Source organism: Silene latifolia, chromosome 9 (assembly GCF_048544455.1).
Source record: "Silene latifolia isolate original U9 population chromosome 9, ASM4854445v1, whole genome shotgun sequence".
In the NCBI taxonomy this organism is placed as follows: Eukaryota; Viridiplantae; Streptophyta; class Magnoliopsida; order Caryophyllales; family Caryophyllaceae; genus Silene; species Silene latifolia.
In genome coordinates this window covers 60075168-60091845 of record NC_133534.1, presented here as the reverse complement: position 1 = coordinate 60091845, position 16678 = coordinate 60075168, and the positions used below count along the sequence as shown (strand labels likewise).

General features: G+C 40.4%; 1 protein-coding gene across 1 annotated transcript; it reads left to right on the top strand.

Annotated features, from left to right (window-relative positions):
- Positions 1-410: 410 nt before the first annotated feature.
- On the top strand, positions 411-1126 carry LOC141602711 (uncharacterized protein At1g08160-like). The gene has a single exon (XM_074422845.1). The coding sequence runs from the start codon at positions 512-514 to the stop codon at positions 1076-1078; it is 567 nt and encodes a 188-aa protein (XP_074278946.1). The 5' UTR covers positions 411-511; the 3' UTR covers positions 1079-1126.
- Positions 1127-16678: the final 15552 nt, after the last annotated feature.

The window sequence follows — 16678 nt, the reverse complement described above, 5'->3', positions numbered from 1 at the left end:
TTGAACCAAAAAAAAAAATAAACAAATAGGATAATACTTAATCCGTTGAAAATTTAAAACGATTTATCTTAAGAGAGACTTGTTGCCGCTCCGTGCGAGCTTGTCCCTTGTGCATCCACATCTTACGTTTTATATAATTAATTACAAGAACGAAGTCTTGGAAGAAGACAGATCTGAATGACATTAATTAATTAATTTTTCATTAAGAAATCAATCCCCATAGCAATAGAGTAAACAAAGTATAACAGAACTTCAACTCTTCGGGTCTTCCTTCTACCTTCAACTAATTAACGTTGACATTTGTATTTACACCGCTTTTTCATAGCATCTTCATCCTTTTATTCTTCAAATTTCAAATCTATATAAATATATATCATTAACACACATAATAATATTTGCAACAACTTTGTAACAAAAAAAAATTCAAAAACCAATTTACAATAAAACTCTCGGATCCCAATACCGCAATACCGTTTATACATTGGAAAAAAAAGGTTAAAATTCAATTATAATGGGCAAATCAGGAACCATAACTTGTGCTGCAACGACATTTATAATTCTAGGAGGAATAGCACTACTAATTGCATGGTTAGCAGACAAAATGAAGTCCCCGACGTTCAGCATTGACCAAGCAGCGGTCAGCGGCTACAATTTCTCCACCACCAACTATGTCAACGCTACTTTCACCGTGGTAGTCCATTCCCACAACCGCGATCCTAAATATAAGATCATCTACCACGTGGTTGCGGTCTCAATGTACCATACTAATGACTATGCCCTAGGGTACGAGACCTTAGGCCCGTACACTCAAGACCATGGGGATGACCTATTGTTTTCGGCCCGACCCGTATCCCAAAACGTTCCCATATCGGATCCCGACGTGGTTAAGGCGATGAGGAACGAAACTAAGGCAGGGGAATTGAGGGTGCAGGTTAGGGTGAGGGCTTCGGTGAGGTACGAGGTTAAAGGATGGAAACATAAGCATTTTACTTTGAAGGTTATTTGTTCTCCTGTCGTGATTAACTTGACTTCTGGCAAGACTAATCAAAGTACTAATTGTGATGTGGATCGCTTTTGATTTTGTTTTTTGATTTTTATTCCCTTTAAGATAATACATTATATCGTGGAATTTGATTGTAAATTTGTTTGTAATTACATTCTTTATTTTTTGCATTTTGGTTTTATTAGCGTTGTTGACTTGGTGCCCGGATTCCTCGCTACCTATAATTTATAAAAAATAAATAATTTTCTAATAAATTATAGTTGCGTTACTTTGTTTAATTCGTATATTTATCATTTAAATTACATTTTTTTATGACAAAACTTAAAATTAAGATTATGATTAATATAAATTTTAGGGATATTTTACATAGTCACTCTGTTTCTTTGATTTCTACATTATACCCTTTCGTTTTTTGGAAACATACTTACTACCCTTAACTTTTATCATTAACCATCTCGGTCACCCTAAACTTCTATTCAGTCAATTTATTTCATTAATTGATTACGTGGCTGCTTATTTAACATCTTTTTAAAATTTAATCACGGAATTTACATCTAATATTAGATTATAAGTCCGTCCTAATGAATGTTTACATATGCTTTATACACAAAGACCATGATAAAAATAGAGAGAAATTGCTTTTAATATAATTAAAAGATAAAGTAGAGAGTAAAACATATATACCCCAAAACGAAAGTGTAAACTATAGACCGAAACATTCGAAAAAGGAAAATATAAACTATTGACCAAGACGGAGGGAGTAACTAACTTAACTTATACTCACACACATCTTACATCAAACACCATAACCTTTCCCATAACCGGCCACCCTAACCTCACACCACCAAAATGCGTGTCCCTATGCCCCGGCCACTTCCATCAACACCCACCTTCTTCCTTCCTAAAAACCTAAACGGACCCATCCACCTTGTGCGCTTTTATTATACCGTCGTCTAATTAAGTATGGACGACTCTTTAAAGGAAATTTATATAATTTAAAATTTAGGAATATTTTACGTAGTCATCCTAAATATATTTTTGTATGACAAAACTTAGAATTATGATTATGATTAATATAAAATTTAGGGATATATATTTTAAGTAGTCATCCTCTGTTTATTTAATTTCTATATTGCATCACTTTACTTTTGGAAACATACTTGGTGCCCTTAACTTTTAGGGTTATTTCATTGGAATAATCCATCTTACGAGTGATCTGCTTAAATTACTCTATCCTTTAAGTAATCCGAATTTAATCCCTCACATCCCCCTTTCTTTCTTAAAACAAACTTACTTGCTTTTTTTACCTGCTCTAACAGGTGAAAAATGGCGTGACCACTATGATTTCATAAAATACAAAAACTCTGGTAAATAAAAATAATTCATCCTATGGATGACCTGCTTAAACTACTTCATCCTTTAATCCCTCCTATCACCATCAAGCATTTTTTACCACCCAATCACCATCACGCTCGACGGTTGAGGCAGCGCTGACGGAAAAGAGTTCTTGTGATGAGAATTGAGTTGATGAGAATGTTGGGAATAAGAATAGGGAAAATATTATTGGGTCTTCGGAGAAGGTGGCTAAAGGATTGTTGTTGGTGTCATCTTGGTTTGGTGGGGGTGGTGTGGTGGGGTCTTTGAAGGTGGAGAGGTTTTGGATAGGTGATCGAAGATGGTGATGCTATTGTTGCATTGTTGCTACGGATTATGACATTTTGGTTGTGATTCGAGTTTTGATTGTTTTAGATTGATTTTACATCTTTAGTTTGTTATGCAGGTTAGGACGATTTAATTGCAGGGAGGTTTGGGTTGCCCATTGATAAGGTTAGAATTGAGAGAAGAAGAGAAAAGAGGATATGAGAATGGAGGGAGTCGGCGCCGAAGGAGTGACCGCAGGAGGAGTGTTAATAGTTTGGATTATTATGAGAATAAATATAATTAGGAGTATTATATTATTCTTGTAAAATAATTAAGTTTTTTATTAACCCTTAAAAATATAAAGTAACCTATTGTTTAGGTTGCCGATCACTTTAGTGTGTTCTGGAAAGGAAGGAAGGATATGAGGGATTAAATTCAGATTACTTAAAGAATGGAGTAATTTAGGCAGACCACCCATAGCCATAACTTTTATCATTAACCATCTCCGCCACCCTAAACTTCTATTCAGTCAATTTATTTCGTTAATTGATTACATGGCTGCTTAGCTTATTTAACATTTTTTTTTTAATTTAATCATAGAATTAACACCTAATATTAGATTATACCTCCCTCCGTCCCATTGAAATGTTAAATATACTTTATAGAGTTTATACACAAAGACCATATACAAGGAGAGAGATTGCTTTTGATATAATTAAAAGATAAAGTAGAGAGTAAAACATATATACCCCAAAAAGAAAAGTGTAAACTATAAACTAAAACACCCGAAAAAGAAAAGTGTAAACTATTGACCGAGACGGAGGAAATAACTAACTTAATGTTATACTCACACAAATCTTACATCAAACACTATAACCCTTCTCATAACCAGCCACCCTAACCCCATCCCACCAAAATGCCATAGTCCCTATGCCTCAGCCACTTTCATCAACAACCCCCTTCTTTCATCCCAACTACCTAAACGGACCCACCTTGTGCGCTTTTATTGCACCGTCGTTTAATTAAGTATGGGCGACTCATATTTAAAGGGTACTTGAAGGAGTGTGGAAGTGACGACGCAAAATTAGGTAGGGAGGCAGTAGGGTGTAAGGATTTGTGTGGGGTGATTATTGGCAAGAATGGTAATCAAAAGAGTGATATTGGCAAGGATGATGGTGGTGATAATTAAAATCAATAGAATGGTTATTAGCGAGGGTTGTGGCCGGTACGATAAGAGCGAGGCAAAAGTTGGTGATGGTGTGATGAGGACTAGGCGTTAGTTAGTGGTTGTGTGGGCGACATCGTGGGTCGTGGTGTAACGAGCGATTATAGGTAGTTTAAGTTCACCACTCAACGACGCAACTACAAATATATTGACGGAATAAAAGGGTACAACGATAGTTACTGATAAAAGTTTGGGGTACCACGTATGTTACAAAAAGTGAGGGAGTACACGTAGAAATCGCAAAAACATAGGGATCAATATTATTGGAAACAACCAATAAGTTACTTGCTTACAATGACCCACATTTACAAAACAACCAATAAGTTACTTGCTTACAATGGCCCACATTTACAAAACAACCAATAGAAATTTAGGTATGAAAAAAGAATTTGACATATGGGTCCCATCAAGTTAGTATAAAATCTAGCTAAAGCACTGGAATACTCCCTCCGTACCACACCAAAGGTAACGTAGGGAATAATGGAGTATTTAAGAAAATGTGAAAAAATAAGGGTAAAGAGGGAAAAAATAAGTGGGGTATGTAATTGTGGGTTTAATTGCAGGTTAGTAGGTAGGGCATGTAATGGCATTTTGTGTAAATATCAAATGGTAAGGATAACTTGGTAATGTTGTGGGCCAAATAAGGAATGTTACCTTTGGGGTGGTACGTCCGTTTACAGTAAGTTTTACCTTTGATTGATACGGAGAGAGTATGGTTATATACTTATATGTTGAGAAAAATGATTGTACATCAAATGTACTACCTCACACTTAATGACTTTTTGAGTTTTTATGTATTTTTTTTTTGAGTTTTATAGAATTTATAAATTACATTTTAGATTTATGATGTCAAAAATCAATTTTTTTAGCTTATATGTAATTTTTTTGAGTTATAATGTAACTTTTTGAGATGAATGTTTAAGTAAATAAACTCAAAAACTTTATAATAATACTCAAAAATTTTAAATTAAAACTCAAAAATTTTACATTAATGCTCAACAGCTATATCAATCTGATGTACTACATCAGATATATAATCCACTTATTGTTATATGTTAGGGTATGAATGTATGATGTGGATTTGTCAAGCTAGAAGGTTACCACTTATCATTGGACTTGCTCATTAACAATTCTGGCTACCACTAGATAAATAGGTTCACGCACACTTCCCTTAAAATACGGAACTTATAACAAATTATCCAATCAAAAGATAGTTTACTAAATTAAAAAAATAAAAATAAATAAAATATTTAACCAATGTTATGAATAATAGAGAGTTATGAGAGAATATAGAGAGCATAAAGGTATTCAGCTTTATTCATACGAAGGGTATATATAGTATAAGAGTACATATGTAATATGGTAATAGAATATCTCCTAAAGATACGGTAATATATGGACATCCATATAATATCTCTAGATATTTCGTAACACTCCTCCTTGGATGTCCAACATCGGAGAAAATGCCTCGGTAAAACCTCTACCAGAAAAACCCTATGGGACAAAAATCTAATAAAGGAAAAAGAGTACAATAATCTCCGTAATACGCACTAGGTGTTGTCTCGTTAAAAACCTTGCCTGGAAAACCCAGTGGGACAAAACCATGGCTAAGGGAAAAAGAGTGCAACGCGTATTTACTCCCCCTCATTAAAACATCGCTTGACATCCTTGAGACGACGTAGCCCAAGTTGATTGATTAACTTCTCAAATGTCTTGCTCGGAAGTGCCTTGGTAAAAATATCTGCGAGATTTTCACTAGAGCGGATTTGTTGAACACTAATTGTGGACACGGAGGGCCCACGGAGACGTTTAGGAAAACAAGCGTTTGCATTTGTGGAGTCGCCACCAATTTATTGTGGAAAATTGGAAACCGTTCGAATACTTCGCGTCATGTCAAGACACAAAGTAATGACATGAACACTAAGAACTCGTCACCCTTATCAGTCTATGTCTAGAATGACTCTCGTGGATGCCAATGAACACGGATGTTCACAGAGGTCTGGAGTAAGGGGTGAGGGTACGTATTAGGAAGCTCTTTTGATCGAACACCTAATCCTGCCCGCCTCGATAGCGGCCTCTACTAATGATTAGAGAAATTATCTATACTTGATATGTTGTCGATTATATGCATGCAATGCAACATCCAATAGATTAATCCTAGCATGTGAGATTAAACTAAGTCGGTGAACATGTAATTTAGCATACATTAGGGTCAAAATAGGGATTTAAGGTTGATTACATGTGAAAGCAAACAAACGATAATAAAGAATAAAACAAACCATAATTAAAAAATTACAATAATTACATTGGTTTAATGATTTACGTCGAAAAGACGTTTAAAACGGATATTAGAAAAGAAAAGGAAAATAATTAAGGTTAGAAAACGGACAGATTATTGGCGATATTACGATTAATAGTCGATTAATACATAAGCTAACAAACTAGGTCAAAGCAAGAACGGAAGCTCAGGGACAGAAATCGCCCCGGAACAGGCGCATCAATGCTGCACCCCTTGGAAGAGGCGCAATGGTCACTGCGTCTATTCCTGAGGTGAGTTCTGGCTGTGAAGCCGGAACTGCATATTGTTAGTGTTCATTGGTGATTTTAATGATCGATTATTGACTTTCGACTCGAGTAAAGGTGATTTAACAGATTATTTACATGCGAATTTGTCACAAAATAAAGAACGAACTTAAATTAATTAGAACGAATTAAAGTGAATTATAAACTAATTACAAATTAGGTTTATTAATACAAATTGATTAGGTTTGCTATGTTAAACTATTGATGAAGATGTGATAAATAGATGAAATATATACAAAAGGCGAATTCTAGAGACTTGATATGAACAAATCGAATCTCTAAAATCCGGGTTTGATTTTAATGACGAAAACCCGCAAATATTGATTACTTGGGATTTAAGTCGGATATTTAAAGGATGATAAATAATTATGAATTATGTATTATAATTATGAAGAAAATAAGAAAAGACGAATAAAAGGAACGAATCAGCAAAGAACAAAGGAAGAAGAAGAAAGGCGAAAATCATGCGGTAGCTCGGGAAGAGCGCGCAAAGAGATCTTTGCGACTCTTGAAGGGGCGCATCGATTCTTTGCGTTTCTTCTCGACGTCTGTCTCCTATTAATCCGTGAAAATAGGTTTGATAAAGGTTTTATAAATCGGTTTTAAACATGTTTTCGACGTAAACCTTACAATAATTTATACAATAATAAAATACAATAATAAAACATGGGATTTACACCCTCAGACTTACATGTTTGACGAAACGAGATTAACTAAGTTAACGATTAGTGATTGCTCGACTCGAATGTATGATGAAAGTGCCCTCGTAAGAGGATTTAGATTAAATTGATTTGATTAATTGAGTGGAGTTGGTCAAATTGGTCGGTCATGCAAAACGAGACTGATACTCAGAAGGATCCGAGCTTATGTGGTCGAAAGTTCAAGCACGTAGACGTCAATAAGCAAAGAGCGCGGTCTTAGAATGCAAAGGGAGAAGAGAAGGGGGGACACTCGCGTGAGAAATATGAGGAACGAAAGTCCCTATTTATACTAATCACACGGAGGAATTAGGGTTACGGTAAAACTTTGGAAACAAATCTCGAAAAGATTTGACAATATGCAGAAAAGAGTTAGGGAAGAGGCGCAGCAACCACTGCGGCTCTTGGAAGAGGCGCGGCAGGTGCTGCGTCCTTTCCCCAGAAGTTTACTCTTGCGGAAGAAAGATTTTCCGCGTTTCTGTTATGAAATTGCGGTAGATCTCAACTTCCTTATTGTTTAAAATATGATTTCGGGATATATTTTGCCAAAAGATGAAAAGATTAAAATTATGGAATAGAAATATCCGGAACGTTCCAGAACATTCCGACTCGGCATTTTAAACGGTGTATTAGAAAATGAAGACGGTTTTTGACCCGGACTCCAAATGAACTCTAATTACTGTCAAAACGACCGTAATGGCGCGTAGATGACGGCCAAGGGGTAGACACAAGTATTTGAGCTATCACTTGACGATAAACTTATGAACTGTCCTAAATCGTTCCGTGTACCAAACATGCGGCCCAATCATCACAGAGTGGTTTGCGGGAGGTGCAGAAATGAGGTATCTATAGAGCCTCCACTTTGACTGAGGCTTGGACAAGGCGAAAGTCAAAGTATAGCCATCAAGTCAATCGAAGATTACAACCTGACAACTATGGCGACGCGAGGCGGCTCTAGGGGTCTGAGCCAAGGACCTGTCGTCGGAAACATTTTAGAGTCTGTCGACTATCGGGGAGGGTCTTTTAAAGTCCATTAGACTATGTAAGGAAGCTCGCCAGCCATAAGAAGAAACCATACCAGAGACTTCTTTCTTTGTCGAACTCCGAGGGGAAATGCGTAATATTGAAGGGCAGCAGGACGTCGGTAGAAACTGCTGGGGGAAATCTGCTTGCGTCGTCTCAAGCGAACTTCGGCAAAAAACTTGAGGTTGAATTTGCTTGCGTCGGTCTCAAGCGAACTCCATGTCTCGAGAAGAACAATCGGCTGTCATGAACTCTCGCTGGGAAAATAATTGAGGTGTGTTGAAATACCGTCAAAGAAGACCTGCTCGTTGTTGCAAGCCAAGTCTTGATAAAGTACTACGACAATTCACAGTCTGATCGAAGGTAAGGTACTACGACAATTCACAGTCTTCTCGAAGATACGGGTCCGGACAAAGAATATCAAATGGACCAAATGCATGCTATATGGTGTTGGAGAAGAGGCGCACCAAAGATGGGCCCACGAATAACGAACTTGTAACGAATTTTTGAAAATTGAATTGGAGGGAAGGTGAGGAAAAGGCGCAGCAAGAGCTCCGACCCTTGGAAGAGGCGCAGCACCTGCTGCGTCTTTTCCTGGGTTCGTCCCTGTCTGAGTAAAAACTCGACATAACCCGTGTTATGTTTATTATAACAAAACACAAATTCTCTTAAAACTCTCTCAAATTTCAACGACATTCCGCCAAAACATGATCAAAATCTTGCATTAATCATGACTAATCGAGGTATGTGTCTCATTCTTGCTTAAACATCCGCATTTTGCTTAATTTGGATCGAAAAAATTAGGGTTTTTAACCCAATTAACTCGAAAATTTGGGACTTTTCCCCCAAATGGCTTTGCCTTGTGAAATTGACATTAGAAATGGATAATTGGTAGTTTAAGGAACATAACCTTGTATTCTTTTTGAATTTTCATTGAGTATTGAGCATTTGAGTAGAATTGAGACGGTTTCTCAGCTGTTTCATAAATTGCTTCGAAAATGGCCTTATAATTTCCCATTTGTGATGAAATTTGGTATTTGGGATCCTTGTGTGATGGGTAAACTTCCTACCATCTTGTATTTTTTATTTGTCGCGGCCTTTTCATGACACTTTTCTAGGGCATAATCACCGTTATAGCGAAATGCTGCCGAAATTTCGACTCGAACCCATTACTTGTCTTGAATTTAGACTTGTCTTGACCCATTTTTCCACATGAGAGGTCGGGTTTCGAAAGAAATGGCCAAAGATGGCGGGAAAAGGCCATATTCGGAGCTTGAAAGGCTTGGAATTTACTTTGACCGAGGCTCGCCGTCATTTGACGCGGCCTAATTTACTCTAATTTTGCAGGTGACGTTGCTTCTACGTTGGGGAGGGCTCCGATGGACGTGGACGCCGACTTTGACCCTTCTATGACTTTCGAGGAGGTGTTAGTGGAGGCGTTTGCTGAGCAGGCTGCCGAAGAGGAGGCTTCTGAGGAGGAGGCCCCGAGGCGGGCCAACGTCGGACGAGGTGGTCGCCAGCTAGCGAGGGCACCTGAGTGGGCTGAGAAATGGGATGGTCGTCATCTCATTTGGGCAGCGGAGAGTCACCTATATTACAGGACGGTGAAGAGCTTAATAAGTCTCGAGCTTGCCATTCTCTCATCATTTTTCCTTATTCATTTGTCGTTTCATTTCTCTTTCGCTTTGAGCTAAAGATAGATTTGCGTTGAATCGATACAGGAGGCCGGGAACTTATGGTCTTTTTCTGGCTACACGACAATGAGGGAGGCCTATGGGAGACTGTCGGAGGAGGAATAGGCCATCATCGAGTTAGGATCTTTCAGAGCCTTGGTGAGAGCGTGGAGGGAGATCAAGGAAAGGAAGCTTCGGGCTAATCTTTGCCTGATTCGAGCCTTCCTTGATCGGTACTGGGATACGACCTCGACCTTTCACATGCCTTTTGGTGAGGTCGGGGTCACGTTGGAGGACTACGGCATGATTTTTGGTCTGCCGTGTGGAGAGGAGGCTATGGTGTGGCCGTCGACGGCCATGAGGATGGACTCGGCTGAGGCCACGAGGCTAATTGGTTGGAACCTGGCGGCGAGTGCTACTGCGGTTCCCGGGCTAGTGCCGAGCACTTACGTTAGGGATTACTTTGCGGGAAAGACCCCGGCGTTGGTGATGATGGATGGGAGGGAGGTGGCTCCTCCTCCTTGTACTGCAGAGCAGAGAGCCCGCTTGTGGCTCTGTTGGTTCTTGTCTTCACTCTACCTTGGAGACAAGGGGGAGAGGCTATCGACGAAGCTTCTTCCCTTCCTTTCTAACTTGAGTGACCTAGGTCATTGGGACTGGGTTACTCCTGACTTTGCGGTCCTTACACGCTATATGAGGGCCATGGTTCGTCCTCAGCTGCTGTAGAAGGGGACTTCTCCTGCTACTGTCGGCTCTGGACTGTTATTGGAGGCATGAACCTTCATTTTGTATCATGAAAAATAATTTCTTCTTTTTATCGAATCGTGAGAGATCGTCATCGATTGTCTTGCTTTGCAGGCGTGGGTGTACTCCTACTTTCTGGAATTTGCGCCCAAGAGGACGGAGCCTGGGCCGAGGGTTACCTAGTTGTGCGGGACTGGGTGATGTGTCGTAATAAGAGCCAGCGTTCTTCTTACGATATCTGTCGGTGGGGTGTGAATGCCCTGAAGTTGAGTGATGTAAGTATTTTGATCACTTTTCCTTTATTTGTTTATTCATTGCTTCTTAGAAGCGATCATAAGAATGACCTCTTATTTGCTTGTCTCAGTGGGTACCCAGGCCTTGGGTGGACTACCCCGACGCCCCTCCTTTCGTGGCCGAGGTCCTTCAACCTAGGAGCTCGAGTTGGTTGCTGCTGAGGACATCTATGGGTCCAGTGTGGTATCTGGGCAATCGCTTGACTCGTCAGTGCTCTCGCGATGCCCTCATGGTTCCCATCGATCCTCCTCGGACGATGTTTAGGGAGCCTTCTGACGCTGAGAGGGAGGATGACCTAGCAGACGTTGGTGGCAACACTCTTCTCCTTCCTGATGAGGAGTACTCTCTGTTTGTTCCCCAGAGGTTGGCGTACTGGCCGGTCGTGGTAAGTGTTTTATTTTCCCTTTTTAAATTGACTTGACAAAATGATGAATGATCATCAAATAAAGACTTCATTTGAATTTTGCAGGAGGTTGAGGAGGCGGGCATCGAGCCCCCAGCGTACCCCGAGACCCTTGAGTACACTGACGTGGCGGGGATGACGACGATCTCCAAGCTCCGCGACTTCGGCGAGGCGGTGACAGATGCTGATCTGGAGGAGTGGCAGCATTTGATTAGGAGGGTAAGCCTCGGATTCAGTTGGCTTTTATTATTGTATAAGAATACATTTGTTCATTTTATTGAAAATCCTTTGTTTATCGAAATGCAGGTGGCGCCGTCTCGGTACGTGGCATTGTGGAGGGTGGCAAACCGGCTACGGGCTACAGCCATCGAGTCACTTGCTAGTGGCCGAGGACGACAGGTATGAACCTTTCATTTACTTTACTTCGAATTTGTTGTAATTTTCTCGCATTTTGTTTGTAATGATTGAAATGAGGCATTCTTTTGTCATTTGCAGAGGGAGCGCGACCTGGAGCGGGAGCTGACACAGTCCCAGGAGGAGACGGCTCGCCTGTTGAGGGAGTTGGAGGCCAGGGACGCCGAGATCGCTGCTCTCGAGGCTAAGGTCACCGAGCGAGGTGGCGACCAAGAGTAGTCGTCTTTGTTTTTGTTTTGTCGTCAGCTGTGTCGTATATATTTTGTACATTTAGGACTTCATTTTGGACTTTTGGACCTGTTTTGGGCAGGAGCCCCCAGTTTGATGTACATATAGCATTTTGATTGTATATATGATGGCCTGAGTGCCTTTGCTGCTGGGTTGTATATTTGTTCCTGTAGGTTAGCTTAGAACAGGTTTGGTAGATGACGGTTTACGCCGTCATGCTGCCGAAATTTACATAGAAACTACACGTAAACACATAATGTATACCGGCGTAAATTAGCGCAAAACGAGGAAAAGACCTAAAAAATGCAAAAAAAGACTGCCCAGAAATGAGCGGAAAAAATTGCCAAAAAATGACCGGACGGTAGGGAGGGCTACCCCCTAAAAAAACGAAAAAAGAAATGTATAAGTTTGAAATGAAATGTGAAACGGGGAGTGAAATGATTCTCCCAAAAAAGAAAATAAAATGAAATGGGTAAGTGTGCTTATTTGGCGAGAATGTCGATTTCGTCTCGAGAAGCGTGCCCGGAAAATTAGAAAACATAAAATATGGCAATTTGACGGAATTACCAAAATAATATCCTATAGAAATAGGAAATTATAGGCAAAAAGAATTAGGAAATATCCAAACCTGAAAAACACGAAAATCAACCTGGGGAAGAGGCGCAGCACGAGCTGCGACCCTTCGAAGAGGCGCAGCACGAGTTGCGACCCTTCGAAGAGGCGCAGCAGGTGCTGCGCCATTTCCTCATGTCTTCAATTCTGACGGAAATTAGGAAACAACTTTTAGTAAAAATATAGACGTCAAGGGAGCTTTTATTCACATAATCCCTCCGTCTTTCTTCCGTTTATTATATAAAACTCTCCTATTTACATAGAAAAATTCACAAATCATGGATGACTTTGAAAACCGTCTCAAAGAATGGACAAATGAATTTACAAACGTTGAGAAGCATGACATGGGTGCTTTCAATTTAGGGTCGATTTTGAGTCTCAAATTGGTAAAGGTTGTGAAACCATTCTTGGATGCTTGTCTTGAATATTGGGACCCTAATTTCCACGTGTTTGCCTTCCTTGGAGGTGATATATGTCCTTTTCCTAAGAAAATTGCTGCAATTGGAGGATGGGACCCAGAAAATATGTCTGCCATACCATCTAGCTCTCAAGGGTACAAAAGTAAGTTTAGAGATTTGCTTGGACTGACTAAAGCTGAGGTTGACCGTCTTGTGACATCAAAAGGAGTCCGTATGCTTGATTTTATTGATCGATTTATAAATAGGGAAGACCCTTCTATTTCTTACATAGCGAGGCGTAGGGCATTCGGGTTTTGCCTACTGCATGGTTATGTCCTTCGTGGGCATATTGATAAGGAAATGAGGGGAGATCCTCGTTACTTGAGCTTGGTTGAACAGATGGAGCTGCGCAGGAGCCCGGCTTGTCTGTGTCTAGGAGAGATCATTTTGGGGCTGGATAATAGAAAAGCCAACCGCGAGCTTCCTTACTTGGGAAGTCCTATTATTTTGCAGGTAAGAACCTCTTTCTCTCTCTTTTTTTTTTCGATTTTTTTTTCCTCTTTTTTTTTCATCTTTTTTTTTGTCTTTTTATTAATTCTCGTCCTTCTGGTAGGTTTGGCTCATAGAGCGTGTACGATTGATCGAGCCCCCCAGTTAACGTACCAGGATATCATGCTCGGTCGATTGCGATGAGGACCAGGCTCTATATGGTGGACTTCGATCGGGTTTGCAGCTATTGGGAGAACAAGTTGAAGAACGAAGGTGGTCCTTTAATCAGATGGGTTGTGCCATGGTGGCATCTCAAGTCAGTCACTGGAGTGTCATCCTTAGATCCTACTCGGTCAGTTCGCATTCCCAGCTTGGAATTCAGGTATGCATCTTCCCGGAGAGATTGATGAGGCAGGTGGGCTTCAAACAGAAAATTCCTAAGCTTGATACCGTTCCTCATATTGCATTGGCACATACTACCGAGAGTCGTAAAGAGTGGGCTCTCAAGTGGGCTTAGAGGAATATGTGGTTCATACATCCTTCTGTTAGTTCAATATGGGTATCAGATTCATACTGGCAATGGAGGGAGGCTACTACTCCCGAGGAGCGCAAGAAATTGAGGTAGCGCGAGCCCGTTGACTACAAGATTTGTGAGGTAGCAAAGGAGAACCAGAAGTATTTGACTAAGGGGGAAGAAGAGGTCGGATTCCGAGTCGTTCACCCGTCGAAGAAACCAAAGACCGCTCCTGCTGTAGAGATGGTGGTTGATCGAAATGGTAAAGCTAGACCGCGAGAGAGACCTTTGGTGATCAGGTCCGAAATAGCACAGGAGCGCCCGGCTCGTGGTTGAGACAAGAAGTATGATAAAAATGACAAAGGCAAAGGAAAGATGGAAGAGTAGCCTAAGTCGTAGTATTATTTACTATTATTATTATTTGTAATAAGTGGTGGGGTTTTTAGAATCCTAGCCTATTCGTTTTTTCAGCATTTTTATATTATGTGACGTATTTATTATTATTTATGGAAGAAATGAATAAAAGATTAATTAGTTATGAAACTATTGTGATTTTCTTTTATTACTCTTGTCGAATTTCAAATGCAAATGCAAATGTCCTTCTATTTACATTTAAAATAGTGGGTTGTATCCTGTGAAGGATTGCCTACGTATTCATTTAAAAAATGAAATCAAATCCTTGCGCGTAGTTCGAGTAAATATAAAAGAATAATTGTTCTAAGCAAGAGCGTGTAGCAAACTAGAAAATGAGCATGAGCTTTACTTACTCGTAGAATATAATCCAATTTATTTGATGATATGAGGATGACGAATTGTCAGGATGCAAGAGCAAGGTGACATAAGCTTTATTTCAAGAGCAAGAGCAAGATGACGAATTGTGAGGCGCGTTTTTGTCCTATGCTAACTGTAATACCGCTTTAGTTGGTCGAGGTTAGTTGGGTTGGCAAATTCATTCCCATATAGGTCTGTGATCCTAACCGCACCCCCCGGGAGTATGGACTTGACCAAGAATGGTCCGGCCCAGCTGGGTTTGAACTTTCCTCGTGGGTCGACAGGTAAAAGAGCTCTAACTGATTTGAGGACTAAGTCTCCTTCTTTGATGTTCCTAGGCTTAACCCTTTTGTTGAAGGCTCGTTTAATACGTGCCTGGTATGTTTGCACATTATGTAATGCACGCAATCTTCGTTCATCCAAGAGGATGAGTTCTTCATATCTATCTCTCTTCCAATCAGCTTCTGGAATTTGACTTTCGAGCAGGATGCGTAAGGATGAGATCTCTAGTTCAACTGGTTGTACAGCTTCCATGCCGTAAGTTAAGTAGAAAGGAGTAGCCCCAGTGGGCGTCCTAACGGATGTGCGATAACCCCATAAGGCGAAGGGTATCTTACTGGGCCAATCGTGATAATTATCGATCATCTTCTTGAGGATTGTGACAACATTCTTATTGGCTGCCTCCACCGCGCCGTTAATTTGTGGTCTGTATGGTGAAGAATGGTGGTGTTTGATTTTGTAATTGGCTAGCAATTGTTCAGTCTCAGCCTGGAAATGTGATCCATTGTCACTGATGATCTCATGTGGGCAACCATATCGACAGATGATATTGGTTTGTATGAACTTTGCCACGTTTTTGGCTGTGAGACTAGTCTAAGATGCTGCTTCTACCCATTTGGTGAAATAGTCGATCGCCACCAAAATGAAACAGTGACCTCCTGTTCCGGCTGGGGTGATCTTCCCGATGATGTCGATTCCCCAAGCAGAAAATGGCCAAGGAGATGTCATGGTGTAGAGTAGCGAAGGAGGGACATGTTGCACATTCCCGAAAATTTGGCAGTTATGGCAATGTCTGACATACTTGATGCAATCGGATTCCATTGTGGTCCAATAATATCCCAGACGAGCGATTTTCTTTGCCATCATTGGTCCACTCATGTGAGGGCCACATTCTCCATCATGAACTTCTTCCATCACTTTCTGTGCCTGTGAATGATCAAGGCAACATAAGACTACACCAAGAGGTGTTCTTTTGTACAACTCTCCTTGCATGAGGAGGTATTGAGAGGCGAGTAGGCGTATAGCACGTTGTCCCCTCTTATCCATGTCTGGTGGATATGTACCATTGAGCTTGAAGTTTAGAATGGCCTGAAACCAAGGCTCCCTTGGGTTTTCCTCTTCATCTGTAATTTAGTGCACATATTCTGGTTCTGACCGTCGTTCGATGCATAAAGGCATTTCTACCATATCGTCTGGCATGTTAATCAATGATGCAAGTTTTGCAAGAGCGTCTGCAAACTGATTTTTTTCTCGAGGTAGATGTAGGTAGGTCACTTGATCGAAGAATTGGGCAACCTGATCTATCCTGGCCTGATAGGGCGCTAGGCTTTCACTTCAAATTTTCCAAGATCCCGTAATTTGGTTGATGATCAAAGATGAATCTCCGTAAACTCGAAGATTTTTTATGCCTAAACTTACGGCTGCTTGTAGTCCGTCTAATGAGGCAAGCTTCATATTCTGCTGCGTTATTTGTCACCTCGAAGTCGAGTTTGACAGAAAGTGGTGTATGCTCACCTTCAGAAGAAATGAGCAATACTCCTTTCCCAAATCCTCTTAGGTTCGATGCTCCATCAAAATAAAAGTTCCAAGAGTCTACATTGGTTTGTAGTATGTCTTCGTCTGGGAATGACCATGTGTCTACTTCTTGGGCGTCGTTGATGGGATTATCAGCAATGAACTCGGCAA